General features: G+C 52.5%; 5 protein-coding genes across 5 annotated transcripts; 2 read left to right on the top strand and 3 right to left on the bottom strand.

Annotated features, from left to right (window-relative positions):
- Positions 1-2,235: 2,235 nt before the first annotated feature.
- On the bottom strand, positions 2,236-4,698 carry UHO2_03391 (uncharacterized protein; the record flags this gene model as incomplete). The annotated part of the gene is made up of 1 exon (XM_041558306.1): positions 2,236-4,698. The coding sequence occupies one exon, from the start codon at positions 4,696-4,698 to the stop codon at positions 2,236-2,238; it is 2,463 nt and encodes an 820-aa protein (XP_041414240.1).
- Positions 4,699-5,258: 560 nt separating this feature from the next.
- Positions 5,259-6,639, bottom strand: UHO2_03390 (putative POT1 - acetyl-CoA C-acyltransferase, peroxisomal; the record flags this gene model as incomplete). Its single annotated transcript, XM_041558305.1, has 2 exons — positions 5,259-6,409; positions 6,579-6,639. The coding sequence occupies 2 exons, from the start codon at positions 6,637-6,639 to the stop codon at positions 5,259-5,261; spliced, it is 1,212 nt and encodes a 403-aa protein (XP_041414239.1).
- A 1,020-nt stretch (positions 6,640-7,659) lies between these two features.
- On the bottom strand, positions 7,660-8,189 carry UHO2_03389 (Histone H3.2; the record flags this gene model as incomplete). Its single annotated transcript, XM_041558304.1, has 2 exons — positions 7,660-8,025; positions 8,145-8,189. The coding sequence occupies 2 exons, from the start codon at positions 8,187-8,189 to the stop codon at positions 7,660-7,662; spliced, it is 411 nt and encodes a 136-aa protein (XP_041414238.1).
- A 1,557-nt stretch (positions 8,190-9,746) lies between these two features.
- On the top strand, positions 9,747-10,206 carry UHO2_03388 (Histone H4; the record flags this gene model as incomplete). Its single annotated transcript, XM_041558303.1, has 2 exons — positions 9,747-9,809; positions 9,958-10,206. The coding sequence occupies 2 exons, from the start codon at positions 9,747-9,749 to the stop codon at positions 10,204-10,206; spliced, it is 312 nt and encodes a 103-aa protein (XP_041414237.1).
- Positions 10,207-13,063: 2,857 nt separating this feature from the next.
- On the top strand, positions 13,064-15,809 carry UHO2_03387 (uncharacterized protein; the record flags this gene model as incomplete). The annotated part of the gene is made up of 2 exons (XM_041558302.1): positions 13,064-15,499; positions 15,723-15,809. The coding sequence occupies 2 exons, from the start codon at positions 13,064-13,066 to the stop codon at positions 15,807-15,809; spliced, it is 2,523 nt and encodes an 840-aa protein (XP_041414236.1).
- Between the last annotated feature and the right edge of the window lie 1,502 nt (positions 15,810-17,311).

The raw sequence follows: 17,311 nt of genomic DNA, 5'->3' as shown, positions 1-17,311 counted from the left end.
TTGCCCAACGTTTTTTTTTTTTTTTTTTTGCCCACTGATGGCGACGTCTTCCTCAAGGAGTCACAGTCGGCCGCCTTCTGTGTCACAGGAACTGCCTCATGTCTCAATCTTGTCGTGCCTTGCTAATCAGATTGTCTGACGAGCTTGCCGAGGGCCGAAAGAAAAAAACAAAAAACAAAGCTCCTGCTGTAGTCATCACCTACTATTGTCCATGCCCTGACTAGAAACCGCATGATCCGAGCTAAATTTGCAATGCTAAGACCCAAAGTCACGGTAGCAGTGACCGGCGCAATCGCTCCATCGGCAGATCATGACTCGGCAGAAACACAGCTCTTCGCTTGGCTCGAACGATCTGGACCGTATTTACCAGCTTCAGCTTCGGCACCATCATGATTATGATCATCATCGTCGTCTTCGAAACCTTCCCGGAACGTCCCGAATCTGTCCAAAGCTTCTTCAAACTCAGCCAGAAAGCAGCATCCTATCCTTACATCACCAATCACACCACCTGCTGACCGTACTCATGTGTTCTTTTCCCCGTCTTTCAGTCAAGCATCAACCCTCACAGTCCGCACAGTCGGATTCCTGGTCTATTTGTGGAGGCTGAAACCATCGACGTATTCCAATTCTTGCTCCTGCCCTCGACCCACACAAGCACCAAAGAGCTCTCTACATGCTATGTGCGCGCCAAAACGAATGGTCATGTTCGGGAGCTTTCAATCACGTCAAGCCGCACCATGATAGCAATGTCTCTGCTCATTGCCGTTCCTTGAGGCACCGTTGCTGACACCGATTTCATCTCAAAGCCTCGTCTGAGCATCGGCAAAGTAGAGCAGGGAGCAAGTTCCAGCTTTCTGCTTGTGTTGTTTGCTTTTCGGCCTTGACTTTCCGCTCCAATTCCAGCCAGGTCGTTTTTCATCCGAGTCAGATGATATCCTCTTGATCGACCTCTTTCTGTCGACCGCAAGAGCGGTCTCACTTTTCAACGGCTCCTGACGCTTTCAACAGCAATCCACTTTCTCCTTCTCCTCCTTTGCCGCGTCTCAGCCTCGTCAGCAATTTCCCAAAATCTCGAATCCGAACCTTCAATTCATACCATAGCAAAGACAGTAGGAGAGCATAAAGGGGGGGGGGGGTTAAGATTGCTGGATGAGCGTGAGAGTGCTCACAGGCTCGAGAGGCTCCCGGACCGCCGTAAGGGGGGCCCGGATGAGCGCAAGAGAGCGGGAAGACAAGGTGGGGGAATACAGGGTGGGAAAAACACTTGAAGAGTCGGCGAGATTCTGCTAAGCGAGCAGCTGCGAGAATGGTGGTGATTGGAGAGAGAGCATTCTGCTGCTGCGCGATGACTTGGCAAAATCTCTGACCACGGATCACATCACCTGACCTATGTCACGTGATTCCCGTTCTCCAAAATGTCCGTGGTCTTTCTCCTTCTCCCTTCCCTTGAAGAGCAAACCAAATTGCCGGGTAGCCTTTTGCAGTCAGTCCCTGCGTAATGGAATCTGGCTTCGACACCATCGTCTTGCGCAAATAGACAAGATCTGGAGTAAGTCGAGCGTCTCTCGCACGTATCGGTATGACAGTGATCTCAAGCCGATCGTTCTGATCGCCGATTCACACCCAGACCTACTTGCATCAGTTCGAATTGCACTAACTCTGCACACAGGACATGCAACGTCGCAGAGTGTCAAGAGAACTACATGATCATAGTGGTGAGGGTGTGTGAAGATGATTCGAGCAGCCACTTTGCTGCAAAAGGGCTCTCGATGCGAATCAATCTGACGCAACAACAACGCCCGACTGCCTTTCATTTACCTCGATACGTCGTTGCCCTGTCGGGGGCTCAAAGGTTAGTACATTGCTTGCGTCCGTCTGTATTACTCACCTTGAATGCGATGGCTTGTTGAGGCACGATTCGTCAGCACGATTGCTGTTTCTCGCTGCTTTTGGAAATTGTGTTGGGTATAGAGACCAGAGCTGAAACACAAAAGCGTGTTGTCTCAGCCTGCTCCTCTTGATGTGGTGAAGGGATGATGGAATCGCAGCAAGGTGTGTCGGGCAAAGATTGAAGCTTGGAGCAAAAACTACCCTTGCAAACCGAAGCCAAAGAGGTCGATAGTATGCAGATGCATACGGAGGCTTTGAGACAACAAAGGGAGTAGAGGTGCTTTGGGGTGCTTGACGATCAAAGCATCCTGTCGGCAGCCTGAATGCTACACTAGCAACACCGTATCAGATCATCTTGACACGTTTGCTCTCTGCTTCGCGATCATCTTCTTCATATTCGGCCGTGTCGTCCTCGTCGAGGAAGCTGCGTTTGCGTTGCGCAGCCATGTCGTATGTTTCTGAGGTGGGTAGCGAGGAGGACGCAGCATTGATGTTGTCCTCGTCTCCTTCTATGTATTCGACAATTTGCTCCTCCGCTCCTTCTGTGATGGAACAAAGATGTTGAGAGTTGGTTATAATGATGGACTTGTCAGTAGGAGCCTTCGGTGAGACGGCCGTCCGAGGCGTGCTCAACGTACCTTCCCATGCTTGTTCATTGTTAGCATCGCCTCCGTTTGTGTTTGTCAATTCTCTCGCTTCTGCTGGATGCGCATTGTGTAGCAGGGCTGCGCCATTGTCTTCCTCGACTGTTGCCTCTTCTGGCTCTTCCAATTCATCCTCCTCTGCGCCCGAGCCTTCGTTCACGGTAGTGTAGAATGTCCGCTCAGCTTCTTCGCCGATCTCGCCGGCCTGATCCCCATAATCCTCATACTTTTCGGCCTCTGCTTCTTCGTCGTATTCCTCGCCTTCCGCCTCCTCTTGATACTCCTCTCCTTCCACTTCGTCTTCGTACTGTTCACCTTCTACCTCATCTTCATCATACTCATCCTCCTCGTCGTCTTCTGCCGCAAGGTCGATTACCTCCTCCTCGTCGTCTTCTGCCGCAAGGTCGATTACCTCCTCTTCTGCCGCTCCTGCGTGCTGTTCTGATCCGCATGCATCCTCGGGTGCCCCATCTTGTCCTTCCCCTTGTCTAGGACCATCTGCATCGTGTTGTTCCGCTACCGTCCCTGCCGTGTCCCCTTCTAATTCGTCTTGCTCTTCGTGAACAATGTCTCCTTCGCCGACTTGAGCGTGAAGGCTGTGCTCTTCCGTCTGCGATGCTGTCGGTTTGGACCCTCCACCAGCCTCAGACGCGACCTCGAGGTTGCCATCTGCAGCGTGCGCTAGCGATGCACCTTCAGGCAGGGCATTCGCCTTGGGCTCGCTGAGTACGACAGTAGCTTCCGTCGTGCTCAGCACGTTTGCCCGGGTTGCCTCGCTCGAATTTCGGGCACCGTGGCCTTTATTTGCCTGCACCTCGGCCACGCTGACTTGTTGAGGAGGATTTGGTTTGCGACCATTCTGCAGAGCAACAGATTCTTCGTCGCCCGCAACGCCATTGTAATCCCCTACTTGCAGACCAGCATTTGCTATCTCGTCTTCCTCATCGCTACTGTGCTGCAGCTGATTGCCAATGATCCCCGCCACATGTTGAGCGAGCTCGTTGTACTTGGTGATGAATCTCGGACGTTCCGATACCTGCACATGTAAGCTCGTCTCAAGGCCAAGCCCGTGATGGAGTTGCAAGAGGTCACCCAATGTGATCTCTCGACAGTAGAGGTTGTCCTCGGCGATGTCGAGATCAAGATCTGGGAAGTTGAGATGCAGCTCGTGAGTCTCTTCCAGAAACTCGCCCAGAGCTTTGCGTTCTCTCAGGCCAGCAAAGAGGCTATCGAGTGGCTGCCCGAGCACGCTTTGTGGAACGTCGAGGGCAGGCGCTTCTATCTGCATCAGCTCGTCCACTTTGTCGTCGGTCTCTGCCTCTTGAGGTTTCGTTGACAGAGCAACATATGCGGGAATGTCTGTCGAGGACCACATGACAAAATCTTGACCGTTGAAGGTGACGCAAACGGTGAAAATCTCATGATCATCGGGATCATAGTATTCTTCTGTGTTTCCTCCGTTGATTGTTTGCGTTGTATGAGCTTCTGCACCGCTTATCTGCTGCTCTTGCTCTCCCTCACCTTCGAGTTGGTCAGCCTCCTCTTCCTCTTCTACTTTCACTTTCACGATGGCAGCTGACGCTGTTCCGTCATGTGCTGAGGCGCCCCCAACACCCTGATTCAGCTCATCTTGTTCTTCTTCTTCCTCTCCTCCTCCAACGTACTCTCCATCGTTCTCGGTCGAGTTGCCTTGCCATTGATCTGCAGCATCGTTTCGTTCGCCGTTCTCATCCGTTACGCCTGCTGTGATGATTGTGCTGCTTTCCTGATGTGTTTGGACGGCTGTCGTGCCAGTCGGGAATGCTTCTTCGGGCGCTTTGACTTCTTCTCCAACAGTGATCGTTGGGCCCGATTCGTAGACGTGATCTTCAGATGGGCCGTGGCTAGTCTCGGCAATCTGTCCGTCTACAATGTAGCCTGAGGATTCTGACTCCGGTGCTTCAGTGCTGAATTGGACATCTGAGCTTGCATGTTGAGTATTGGCGGAGTCGTGAAAGTCAACGTCGTAGCTTGCTTTGTCGATAGGTTTGGACTGCATGCCAGCATCTGACATGGGCATGCCTTCGCTGCGCACGTCATCCATGACTTCCTCAGCACTTCCCTGCATCGATGCATATGGAGCCTGTGGGTCCATCTCGTAGTCAAAATCCGGATCCTCGTCCATCTCTACACCTTAATCGTTGCTGCTGCGCTGTCTTGACTGAATGCGTGCTTCTCAGGCTGCTGTTTAAAGCTGTGCTTGAAAGGCAGTCGAAACTGTGAGCAGGCTCTTGTTGAGGTTGAGCTAGGCGAATTCCAGCTCTACTTGCAGCTGAGAAGAGGTGGCGTGGTTGCTAGAGGCTGGTGAGAGTGACGGCAGGAAGGATCAAAGGTTTCTCATGTTGCGCTTCTCGAAAATGCTTCGCGTTCAGTTTGATCGGCGCGTTCTGCTAAAATTTCAAGGCAGCCTGTCACGCCTCTCATCAACCTTGCGCGCATTTGCACTCTTCAACCGTGAGACCTCTTTGGGTCCCCTCACATTCATCAATGCTTGGAATGGGTTGCGCTGTACATCCAGACTCAATGGCTACAGTCTTCTGATATGCGCACATTCAATCTGGAGCAACACAGGTATGCTCGAGCTCATAGGATAGCATTGAGTCGATAGGGATCTAATTTACAGGGACACGTTGTAGGCACACGTCTTCCGGGCGCTTGATCACTTTCTTCATTTTAGAGAACAGATCAAGCGGAAACGATGAGAGAGGCGCAACCCATACCCGTACCGACGCACATCGAGGTGACGATGAGCTTCTTACCGCCCTGGCGCTTAGCCTCGGCAAGACCAGTGGCGATCTGTCGGGCACCAGTGGCACCGAGAGGGTGGCCCATGGCAATGGCACCACCGACAGGGTTGACCTTGTTCTTGTCAAGGCCGAGGTGCTCGACTGAGAAGAGAGCCTGCGAAGCGAAAGCCTCGTTGATCTCAAAGATGTCAATGTCATCCTTGGAGAGACCGGTGAGCTCGAAGAGGCGAGGGATGGCGTAAGCGGGGCCGACACCCATGATGTTGGGGGGAACACCAACCACGGCACAAGTAACAAACTTGCCGATGATGGGGAGACCGTGCTTCTTGGCAGCGCTGCGGCGGGCAAGGAGGACCGAGGCGGCACCGTCACTGACCTGCGATGCGTTACCGGCGTGCGTGAAACCGTCCTTGGCGAAGGCGGGCTTAAGCTTGGAGAGCGACTCGACGGTAACGCCCTCACGGATACCATCGTCCAAGTCGACGGTGCGCTCGTTGCCATCGTCGTCAACGTACTTGACGGTGACGATCTCGCTCTTGAACTTGCCAGCCTTCTGTGCGGCAGCGGCCTTGGCGAACGAGTCGGCGGCGAAGGTGTCCTGCTTCTGACGGTTGATGTTGTACTTCTTGGCGACGTTCTCAGAGGTGATACCCATGGGCATGAGGCAGTCGGCAGCCTCCTCGTTCTCCATGACGGCATCGGACATCTTGGAGGGCATGATACCGGCACCATAGTTGAGGGTCATCGACTCGACTCCGGAACCGATACCGATGTCGATCTGGCCAAGAGCGATCTGGTTGGCAATCTGGTTGACGGCAGCGAGACCGGAAGAGCACTGTCGGTTCAAGCTGTTGCAACCGGCAGTGTTGGGGATACCGGCCCAGAGAGCACCCATACGGGCCTGGGTGGAGCCACCACCGGGAGCGAGGACGGTACCGACGGCAACATCCTCGATGAGCTTGGGGTCGATCTTGGACTGGGCAAGAACACCCTTAAGAGTCCAGCCGAGCATCTCCTCGGGGGCGCACTGCGAGAGGCCACCCTTCTTGCCCTTGGTGATGGGAGTTCGGAGAGCCGAGACAATGACGACTGTGAGGTGTGACAAACACAAGGAGCAAAAAGCATGCGGATCAGCAATCGTTCGCGGCCATCTTCTTATGGCCATGAGGTTGCCACAGCTACGGCGACAACTTGTTCCTCTCTAGTGCTCAAGCACTGCCAGGGATGCAGTTGCGATGTAGCATACGGCTGTACTTACCATCGTCGTCGTGCTCGGCGAGGATGTTCTTCTTTCCGTGGCGCTGCTCAACGACGGACATTTTGAAGTATGAGTGAATGTGAGATGAGGGAGGGAGGGTTCCTGTTGTCTTGTGTTGGTGTGTGGGAAGAGGGCGCAAGCTGAGTTGTGCGATGCGGGGTAGATAGATGCGAATGGTGGTTCAGGAAGAAGAAAGTTGTGGTTGAAAGCCGCCTGTTTAAGAAGGATAGCTAGCGTGCGTGTGAGCCTTCAACTACGTCGATTCGGCTACTTTGCAGTCTGGGGAAGGCAAATAGCAGTCAACTGAGCCGGCGCCAGAGTTGAACAGCTATGTCCGGTCCAACTAGCCTCGATCCGGCAAGCCAGCAAAACACACACACACACACACACACTCTCTCTCTCTGTCTCAGTCTCTCTCGCGCGCACACGGGCAGGGGATCAACGGCTGTATGCTGTAAAAGTGCCGGTGCACAGGCTTCAGTTGCCTGGCTCAGTTTCAAAGCCACGAAGCCCTCTGCAGCCTGTTTCTTGTGAATCGAGCGAATCCGCCTTTTTCTGGAAACTACTCATTTCGCTGAGCGACCGGATGCGTGAAAGCCGGTTTGACAGTCCCCGCGCGGGCCGATCCATTCTCGCAAAATCGGGAGTACCCTCTCAATAAGATCCCGATTCCTCTTTTCCAGACTTGTCAGATTGCAGCGGCGCCAACGCGAAGCTTAGTTCGACACGTCCCTGAAATGACGCATACAACCAACCAACACTTATCGTTCGAGAGCCAACAGCTCGCCGACTTTTGCTGTAATTCGAACCAAGGCAAATGTGCTCATTTAAATCAAAACGGACAGACCGCACTGATGATGTATGGCTGGACCAGATAGCATTGAGACTATTCGGAACCAATTACGAGAAAGCTAGAAGTACAAGGGTGAAAGGAAGAAAAAATACCACGACAAGAAAAAGGGGGGGGGGGATGAACCAGGGCTAAGCTACCAGCAACATGAAAGCGCATATCGGCGATCAAAAAAAAAAAAAAAATGAGATGAGAAGATGATAAGGAGGGAAATGAGAGAGCGCGACGCGTTTAGGTGCGCTCACCGCGGAGTCGGCGGGCAAGGGCAATGTCCTTGGGCTGGATGGTGACACGCTTGGCGTGGATAGCAGCCAAGTTGGTGTCCTCGAAGAGAGAGACGAGGTAAGCCTCGGCGGACTCCTGGAGGGCCATGACGGCGCTTGACTGGAAGCGGAGGTCGGTCTTAAAGTCCTGAGCGATCTCACGAACGAGACGCTGGAAGGGGAGCTTTCGGATGAGGAGCTCAGTCGACTTCTGGTAACGACGAATCTCACGGAGAGCAACGGTACCGGGGCGATAACGGTGAGGCTTCTTAACACCACCGGCGGAGGGGGCGGACTTGCGGGCAGCCTTGGTAGCGAGCTGCTTACGGGGGGCCTGTTGATGTCGAGCGAATGCGATGCAGTAGTTAGAAGATACGAAGCGGTTAGAGACTGTCTCTCCGTTGGATGCTATCTGGAGAGAGAGGGGGGTTGGTGGTGGAGGAGATTACTTACCTTGCCACCGGTGGACTTTCGGGCGGTCTGCTTGGTACGAGCCATTGTGAAGATAGAGAGATGTTCGAGTACGAGTGTACAAGTGTGGAGATAGAATGTTGGATGAGGGGGAAAAAAAAAAAGTCTGAGAGATGGATCGGCAAGGTGGATCCTTATATTTGAATGGAGGGTCGAGTGGATGGGCGGCGCAGAGTGTCGCTGCTGCGCTGTGCTGTGTTGCTTCCGTCTGTCTCTGCTGAGCTGGAGAGAAGCTGTCAAAGAAACCTGCAGCTCGGCAGCCGACAAGTGGAGCGGATAGCGCTGCGCAATAGCCAAGGCACGACACGCCGAATCAACGGTCACTGCATCACTACTCAGCAACGTTGAATTTTGTCCCAGTTGTGTGCCAGTAAAGTCAATTCCACGGGCGCTTAGGCTTCAGATCAACAACCTTGGCGATTCAACGACTGAGTAAGTCGCTTCTGTTCGGGTCGCGCGGCCAAAAATCGCCGTGACGCGAATTTGGAAAGTCGCATGAATCCAACTGATGTGCACTTCGTCCTAGGATCTCTTCGCGTGCAAGCCTGGTTTGCTTGATTTACGAATAATAATGATAAAATAGATTGGCCTCGCCGAAATCACGGTCTGATCTGATCTTGTTGTGTGTGCGACCGTCGAAGCTCCATCTGCAACGTGGTTATGAGCGATTCCACGGAATCTTTCACTGTCGACGACCACAGCTAGACCGATAACAACATCAACAACTCCTACACTCGTCCGTGCCTGTTACGCTCTAAACTGTCACACGATCACGTAGGCTTGACTCTTGAAACTTGTTGACGAAATGAGAGTTGTATCCACAGCATCTCATGAGTCTTTCGGCTGTAAGGACATTCAGATTCGTGTTCCATGAGCAAGAGATAGGAGGAACCGCGGGTGCATGCAAGAGGAACGATCCCGGGAACCTCGTCTAAAGATCACCATCACCGAGTTTCTACCTTGCACGGGGTTTCTGAGGATCATCCATCGAGGTCTATCGCGTTCAATCGCGTTCCATATCGCGTTCAATATCGCGTTCAATATCGCGTTCAATCGCGTTGTTTATACGATGCACCAACATTTTTGGTGGTGATGGGTCGTGTTAGACTTTGTTAATTTGACCGTTTTTTCAAGTTGCGAATCACCGCAACCTTTTCTGGCTTGGCTACGGCAGCCCATGGTTTTTGCATATCGCAATTTAGACCTAGAGAATCAGTAATACACCCGAGACAGGCGAGAGGCACAATACTCGTTCATTTTCGTCAAGGGTCGAGTGGCAGAGTTGGCTGCATGCCTCCGCGCGCGTGCCTTGGACCTTGTCAAAGATAGCTCAGCCAACTCAGCGAGAGCGTCACCGAAGCCGCACGCTCAAGCCCAATGCCCAACAGCAGCAACAAGACGCCCTAACCAAACCCCTCCGCGAGACTTTGCCGATCCCGCATCGAACCCGACTTTGATACAAATACTGCACACTCGGCTGGCGTAATTTCCCTTTTTCTCTCCTCATCCATCTCATCTCTTCAAGAGCCTCTCCACACAACACTCTTTTCCCACCACCACCAACCAACCAACACATCAATCAATATGTCCGGACGAGGAAAAGGCGGCAAGGGTCTCGGCAAGGGTGGTGCTAAGCGTCACCGCAAGGTAAGTTTCCAAATACACACAAAGCCACTTGGGGAGTCCGCGATAGCGTTCTCGACTCTGGTTCTGCACTCGACTCCAACGATACAGCTTGCTGACGATCGCCCCACTCTATCTTTTGTTCCCTGTATTTTTCTTTCAACTCTTTCAGATCTTGCGAGACAACATCCAGGGTATCACCAAGCCCGCTATCCGACGTCTCGCGCGTCGTGGTGGTGTTAAGCGTATCTCTGGGCTTATCTACGACGAGACCCGTGGTGTCCTCAAGCTCTTCCTTGAGTCGGTTATCCGCGACTCGGTCACTTACACTGAGCATGCCAAGCGCAAGACCGTCACCTCGCTCGACGTTGTCTACGCTCTTAAGCGCCAAGGCCGAACCCTCTACGGTTTCGGTGCTTAAACAACAGTCTCTGCGAACACCCAATCACACTCTATCTCCCCATCTATTGTCTCGTTTCTGGTGTTGTCTCTTGTACTTCTAGCATTTCCGATATGCCTCTCTTGTTGCGGCAGTCTCTGACGCCCAGCTGTCCGTGGTAATTCGACCTTTTTACACCCTGTATCTCTTTTCCCAAATCTGTCTACCTGCCCTCGCTTTTGTGACCGTGTTCTTTTGCCTTCTTTGAGCGATAGGATCTCTTGAGTGACGATGACTCCTCGCAAGACTTGATTCCAACATCCTGGTGAGCTGTTTCCGCCCACGGTTGTAGCCGATGATCTGCTTAAGATTCCGTGCGTGAAGGATCAAACCAGGATCGGGACCATTGCTGTTGAGTTCAGATCTGAGAGAGGCCTTGATATGCATTGGCTCGCTGTTGGTCCGGTCAAGACTCTCACGTCAAGCATGGACCATGATACTCGTTGCGCTTTATCGTTGACCCTTGAACGTTGTTGGGATCGACATGCTGTTTCGCCATGTCCGCTCCTAGACGGAGCTGCTGAGCAAGATAGGCTCCGACGATCTGGTGTCCAACGAGTGTCACTTCATGCTGTCGATCAACATGAAGTTGCTCACAACGACCGGCTTCGCGTGGCCCTTCTTCTCTCAACGTCGTCCGCTCCAACACGGAACCAAACACAAGCGCTCTGCCGTGAGACAGAGCTGCTAGACATAGCTGCTTAGATGGTCGGCAAGCCAACGTCAGTCGAGCGTCTCATCGGTTAACATGAGCTATACACTCGATCCTTTGAACGATGTGTCTAGCGTGATCATTGGCCTCCTGATACTGTCTGCGGAGCTGTGGATTGAGGACTCTGGCTGACCGCAACCTTCCATTGAACGAGTGCCATGGCAGCTTGAGTCTTGATTTCACTGCTTCGAATAAGTTAGCTTCGCTTGAGCATCGACCTCTGAACGATATCCGCTTTTGAACAGAGGCAAACAGGTATTCCGCCAATTTGCGGAGCTTCTAAGATTGACTTCAGGTGGTTGGCGACCGCCTGTCCAGCCGATCCGGCAACATGCTGTCTCATTGGCGCTGTTGCCCCATCTAAGTTGGGGACACAAACATGGTGAACGATGCTGTCCAATCTCTTCTTGTCATGCTGGCAAAACTAGAGCCGGAAACTGGCCCTCGGCACCATCGGCTTCCGTCCAAAGCCGGGACCTGTGGCAACCTGGCGAGGGCGGCATAAACATCTGAGGAGTCGGTGGTGAAGCAGCCTGCCGCCGGCTGAGGTGCGCTCGTCGGATCTTGACCTCTCCTCATATGTGTTGTCGCTCTGCAATTGTCGTCATCATGACTCCGGATCTCTCACTCTCAGGCTGGCAGTCAGTAACATACACGAGGAAGATCGCAATACGGAACGCGACACTTGGGATATGTCACTTGGAATATGTCACTTGGGATATGTCACTTTGATTGGTGGATGTTCGGTCAGCTCGGCTGGTGAGGTCGAAGGTTTGAACGTCGTCCTGGCTGTCACGTTGTCGGATCGATATCTATGCTCAGCAAGCTCTACATGACTTCTCACCGTGTGTCTGTGTCTCTCTCCACGTTCCGCATCCGCGATCTGAACCTGATACATCCGCTCAGGACGGACGACAAGATCATCGTGCAATCAAGAAAGCATCGTCTCTTGGATTTGGACGATCTTGATGCTCCGTTGGGGCGCGGAGAGAAGGTGTATGTATGTAGCGGTTTGAGAAGGCCCAAAGTGGGGACCGAAGGCAACACAAAACAAAGGCAAAGGCGCTGCTGACCAGTGGCGGTGCAGAAGGGGTTCGCGCGGGCCTTGGCAAAAGAGAGCTCTGGGATCAAAGTCAAGCTTACGATGAGAGACCACAATGTATTGAGAATGACGATCCAATATGATGATATTGGTTGACGTAAGCAGATACAAAGGGGATCGGGTGGAAGACAGTCTGATCGGAGATCGAGAATCGGGTACAACATAGTCCCGCTCGTTGTCATAGCTCGTCATTAAGTAAGATCTTCCCACATTCGGCAAGTATCACTCATTTGTATATATATCAAGCGGGGAGCTCGAGGCTCCCGCTACATTCTTTCCTTAGTCAATTGAGTATACACGTTTCTGTCTTAAAACAGCAGTAACATTGTGCTCCGACTCTCACCGATCGCCAGTCATCGGGACCCGTGCGATCCACTTTGTCGCCTGGCTGTGCGAGCGGAAAGAAAATCCAAACAAAACAACACTACCGGACAGCTCGGCCATAACCCTCGAATAGTCTTGCCCCTATTGCGCAAAGCAGAGATAATTACCGTGTTGATTATTGCTGTGTCGTGATTGCTGTGTCGTGATTGCTGTGTCGAACTCTCAGGTACAAGGCTGTACCTACTCTAACTTGAATCGAGCATGGCTGTTAAAGTCTCTTTTTCTTTTCCTTTTCCTTTTCCTTTTCCTTTTCCTTTTCCTTTTTCTTTTTCTTTTTCTTTTTCTTTTTATGAACAGGCAACGCCGAATTTCCCCCGCAATCGCTTGGATGGCGGTAGATTCACAATCAATCAATTTGCCTTCACTAAGCTCAGTACAGATCATCGTCGCTGCCTTGCGTCTGCCCTGGCCGTCCTAACTCAGGTTGGTCTGCCAAAGGCGGTCGAGCGATCGTACATACAGTAGACGTAAAGGAAGGTACAGAGTCGTCTAGCCACCGATCCGGTTCCTGCTGTCCCCAGCCCGCACCGCTAACGCTACCCTCAAGGCTGTGCTCCGCTTCGATTTGTTCAAGTAGACCACTTTCAATTGCCGTTTCGGTCTTTTCACCTCTTTCTACCATCAACTTCACATCCCACATAATGCGGATCGTAGTCGCACATCGATGCCTCGCAGCACTGCTGCTAGCTCTACTCTTGACAGCAACGCCAATCGCAGCTCGAAGTCGTCAAAGTGGACCTCTTCGACGCATAGCAAGGACGACCGATGTCAAGCTCGATACCTTGACACCGACAAGGTCATCTGCACGCAAACGCTCCAACAATCAGCCAGCGACACAGCCACCTCTACGACTTAGCTTCCGCGCTTTCGAACAAGACTTTCACTTGCATCTCCAGCCCAACGAAGACCTCTTGCATCCTGATGGCACCACGGTCAAGTACTATGGCTACAACAAGACCACAGGCGAAAGTTTTGTCACAAGTATCGGCAAGCTCTATCCGGGTGATGTACGTGCCTATCACGGCGTTGTCGTTCACCCTTCACACTCTCTTCGACGATTAGATGAAGATCGAGCCGGCATCGCTCGTGATATCTACCAGGACCGTGATCTTGGCGTTGTCGGTCGAGCCGCTATCCTGCTACATGATGATGGTTCCGTTACCGGAGCACCGACCTTTGAAGGTAGCTTCGACTGGTTTGGCAACGTTCATCATCTTGCAACACCGCAGAGCTACCTTGCCAAGCGACAGCTGAACGACCCCTGGATCGAGCCACGATCACAGCAGATTGGCTCAATGATCGTACATCGAGACTCGGACGTCGCTCTCGAGTCCAGAGATGAGCAGTCGAGCTCGCGCTCCAACGTCACCGTAGCTTTGGGATGCTCATCGGATCTCCTTGACTACAACACACACAACCGACTTGTACTCAGCCAGGACCACAACGACGAAATGAGTCGTTCCGTCTACTCGTTCTTCAAGCTTCCAACGCCAGCTCGACTCGCTCGCCGTGATCTCTTCTCGGGCTGGAACGACCTTTTCACACGATCGGTCCAAGACCAAGTCATCGAGTCGCCACAGGCATCTTCGGACGACTTTGTCTACCACGAAGACCTGGATGACTACCTCGAGCCCACATTCCGGAGGAGGCAGGCAACTGGTAATGACATTGGCAACGGTGGCAACGAAACCAACAGCTACGAAGACGTCATCGGCTCGACCATTGGATGCCCAAGGAGTGCCCGAGTCGTCTATGCAGGTATTGCCTCGGACTGCGCTTATACACAGCGTATCGGCAACCAGGACGACGCACGCAGGGAGATCTTGAGCAACATGAACTCGGTCTCGAACGTGTACAGATCCACATTCAACGTCTCGATCGGCGTGGTCGAGCTCGATGTTCGCTCGGGCAACTGTCCCTCTTCGCCTACGCAGGATGCACCATGGAATTTAGGTTGTGGCACTGTCAGCATCGACCAACGCCTCAGCGACTTCTCCCAGTGGAGGTCTCAGCAGCCTGGCAATGGCATCGGACTCTGGCATCTCATGACGGCGTGCAATTCTGGTAGCGAGATTGGTGTCGCCTGGCTCGGTACCGTTTGCATGACATCCGCATCGAGCAGCAGCGGCCAGACCGTCAGTGGAACAGGTGTCAGCTCGATCGCTACGCGGCAATGGCAGGTCATGGCACACGAGATGGGGCACAACTTTGGCGCCATTCACGATTGCACCAACGGCTGTACGAGTAACTCGAACTTTGCCGTCCAGAATGGTGGTGCGCCATGCTGTCCACTATCAGGAACAACGTGCAACGCCAACGCTCAGTATATCATGAACCCATCGTCGCGAGCCAACACCCAGAACTTCAGTCAGTGCTCGATCGGTAATGTCTGCACTTTACTCGGACGGGGCTTGGACACGTCTTGCATCCAGAACCCTGGACAGCGAAGTACGCTGAGCACCGAGCAGTGCGGAAACGGCATCTTGGAACCGGGCGAGGAGTGCGACGCTGGACCTAATGGTTCGCAGTGTTGCACACCTCAATGCAGGCTGGCACAAGGCGCTCAGTGTGATCCAGCAACCAGCGCTTGTTGTTCCAACTCGTGCAAATTTGCACCATCATCCCAGATGTGCCGTCCCTCGGTCGATACGCGATGTGACACGGAAGAATACTGTACCGGTACTTCCGCCGAATGTCCCGCTGATCAGACTAATGCTGATGGAAGCTCTTGTGGCGACGGACTGTCTTGCGCTAACGGCCACTGCACCTCTCGCGACCTTCAGTGCCAGCAGGCTTCCACGGGTCAGATCACCTTCCGTTCCGCTTGCGCTGCTTCGAACGCCAATTCGTGTCAGTTGACGTGCCAGAGCCCCAACTCGCGCAACCAGTGTCTCATCCTGCAGCAGCCCTTCATCGACGGCACCAGCTGTGGCTATGGTGGACGCTGCGAGAACGGCGAGTGCAAGTCGGGCTCGTGGCAGAGCACCTTCCGAAACTGGTACACGGACAACCTCAGGATCTCGATCCCAGTGACCATCGTCATTGGCATCATTGTTCTGTTCATTCTGTGGGGTATCGTACGTCGATGCTGCTGTTCGGGGCGATGATCAGCTCGCACTCAGAGTGCAGGCTCTTCGGGACAATTGCGAAGGTCAGGTAGGAACAAGACGGCATACAACGTGCCCAAACCAGTGGCAACACCGCAAAGCAGCGAGCACAATTCGCAGCCTGGCGCTGGCTACTCGGCGCCTCGGATGCAGAACTACGGACAGCCGCAGTCATATGCTCCCACCGCCGCAGCCATACGGACACTCAAACAATACTGGCTGGGTCGATCCTGCCGCCTACAATGGATCTGGAGGCTACAACGCGCCCAATCGATACTGATCAACCAATGGCAGATCTCAGGCATTAGTTTTCTTGTGACCATTCGCTCTTTCTCTGGATACTTCTTTTCTCTCTCTCTCGCTTCTGGTTTGTTCCCTCATCGTAGATATCTCAGCATCAAATTCGTTTCTTGCACGCACGCAATTCATCCTCAACTGTCAGAGAAGCATTGCAGACATGCACTGTACTATTAGATTCAGATCAATCATAAACATCATTATTGCCGTTTGCATTGCCGTCCTAGTGAACTTGTCATCCAAGTCTGATCTGCGAGCCCTTCAAAGCATCTGATAGTGACGCGACATTACCGCGATCGCTTCCTCGCCCATCTCCGAGGGTATTGCATCTGCAATTGCAGGCGCCCGACCTTCTGGATCTCCAAGCGTGCGGCTTTGACTTGAGCGCAAAGACTTCGACCTACTGCATCGCTCTATGTGATAAGTTATCCGCAGAATGCGATTTCAGAGACTGCAAGTGCACAGACTCATCTGCAAGCATCCAAGTCATTGCTTCCCTTGATTTTGCAGCACGAAGAAATCAAAGACAGGGTCCTGGTTTGACGATTATACTCAGGCTGCAGTTGTATAGAATGGAAAGCTGACTCGCCTGCTTTCCCTTGTGCGTCTCTGAGTGTGGTGTGGTATGGTGTGATATGGTGTAGTGTGTGTGTCACGTGCGTCCAATGGCTGATTTCCTGAAAAGCTCGAGTGAGCACGTTCTCGCCTCAAAATGCACATGTAACACGGACGCACCTCTTTTTTCTTTCTTTTTCATTTTCCTTTCTTTTTCAAATTGACAGAAGGCTGATTTGGGCTGAGCTCAATTTTGGCTCCACAGCAGAACAATTGATTGACCCAAAAAAAGAAGAAGAAATAGAAATAGAAATAGAAATAGAAATAGAAATAGAAATAGAAATAGAAATAGAAATAGAAATAGAAATAGAAATAGAAATAGAAATAGAAATAGAAATAGAAAAACATCAACAGCACAGCAGAGCACAGCAGAGCACCGCACAAGCTCAGCTCAGTCTGTTTGAGCTTTGGGCTGCTCGTTTCACCCTTTTCAAGCAACTCCACTGTCTTTAACGTCTGACACTTTCAACGTGGTTGTGCTCGTCGTCGTCATCATCATCACTAACACCTTCCTTCTCCACCTCTCTCTTTCTTAACTTTTTACCGACGCAGACTTGCCAGTCGACCATCACTATCCTTGTCGACCGTGCAAACGTGCAAATCATATTCTCGTCACGACGCTCAACGCGACCAATAGGACGACTTCCAAAGTACACGGACGTACGACCCGCAATACTGCCCGCAGTGACCGCCTTCACGCTTCTTCCTTTCGTCTGCTTCGAAGCGGCTTCTTCGCACACGCAATCCTCGATTCGGCCAATTGCACCTTAATTCGACCACTCGCGGCCCTTGCTCGGCCTCTTGTGCAACAACAAGGAATCGGCAGCTGTGGTAGATCATCGTTTGCACTCCGCTGCAGTGATAGTAATT

Source organism: Ustilago hordei (assembly GCF_900519145.1).
Source record: "Ustilago hordei strain Uho2 genome assembly, contig: UHO2_contig_05, whole genome shotgun sequence".
Lineage (NCBI taxonomy): Eukaryota > Fungi > Basidiomycota > Ustilaginomycetes > Ustilaginales > Ustilaginaceae > Ustilago > Ustilago hordei.
The sequence above is the reverse complement of the archived record's forward strand: the minus strand, read 5'-3'. Positions and strand labels throughout refer to the sequence as shown.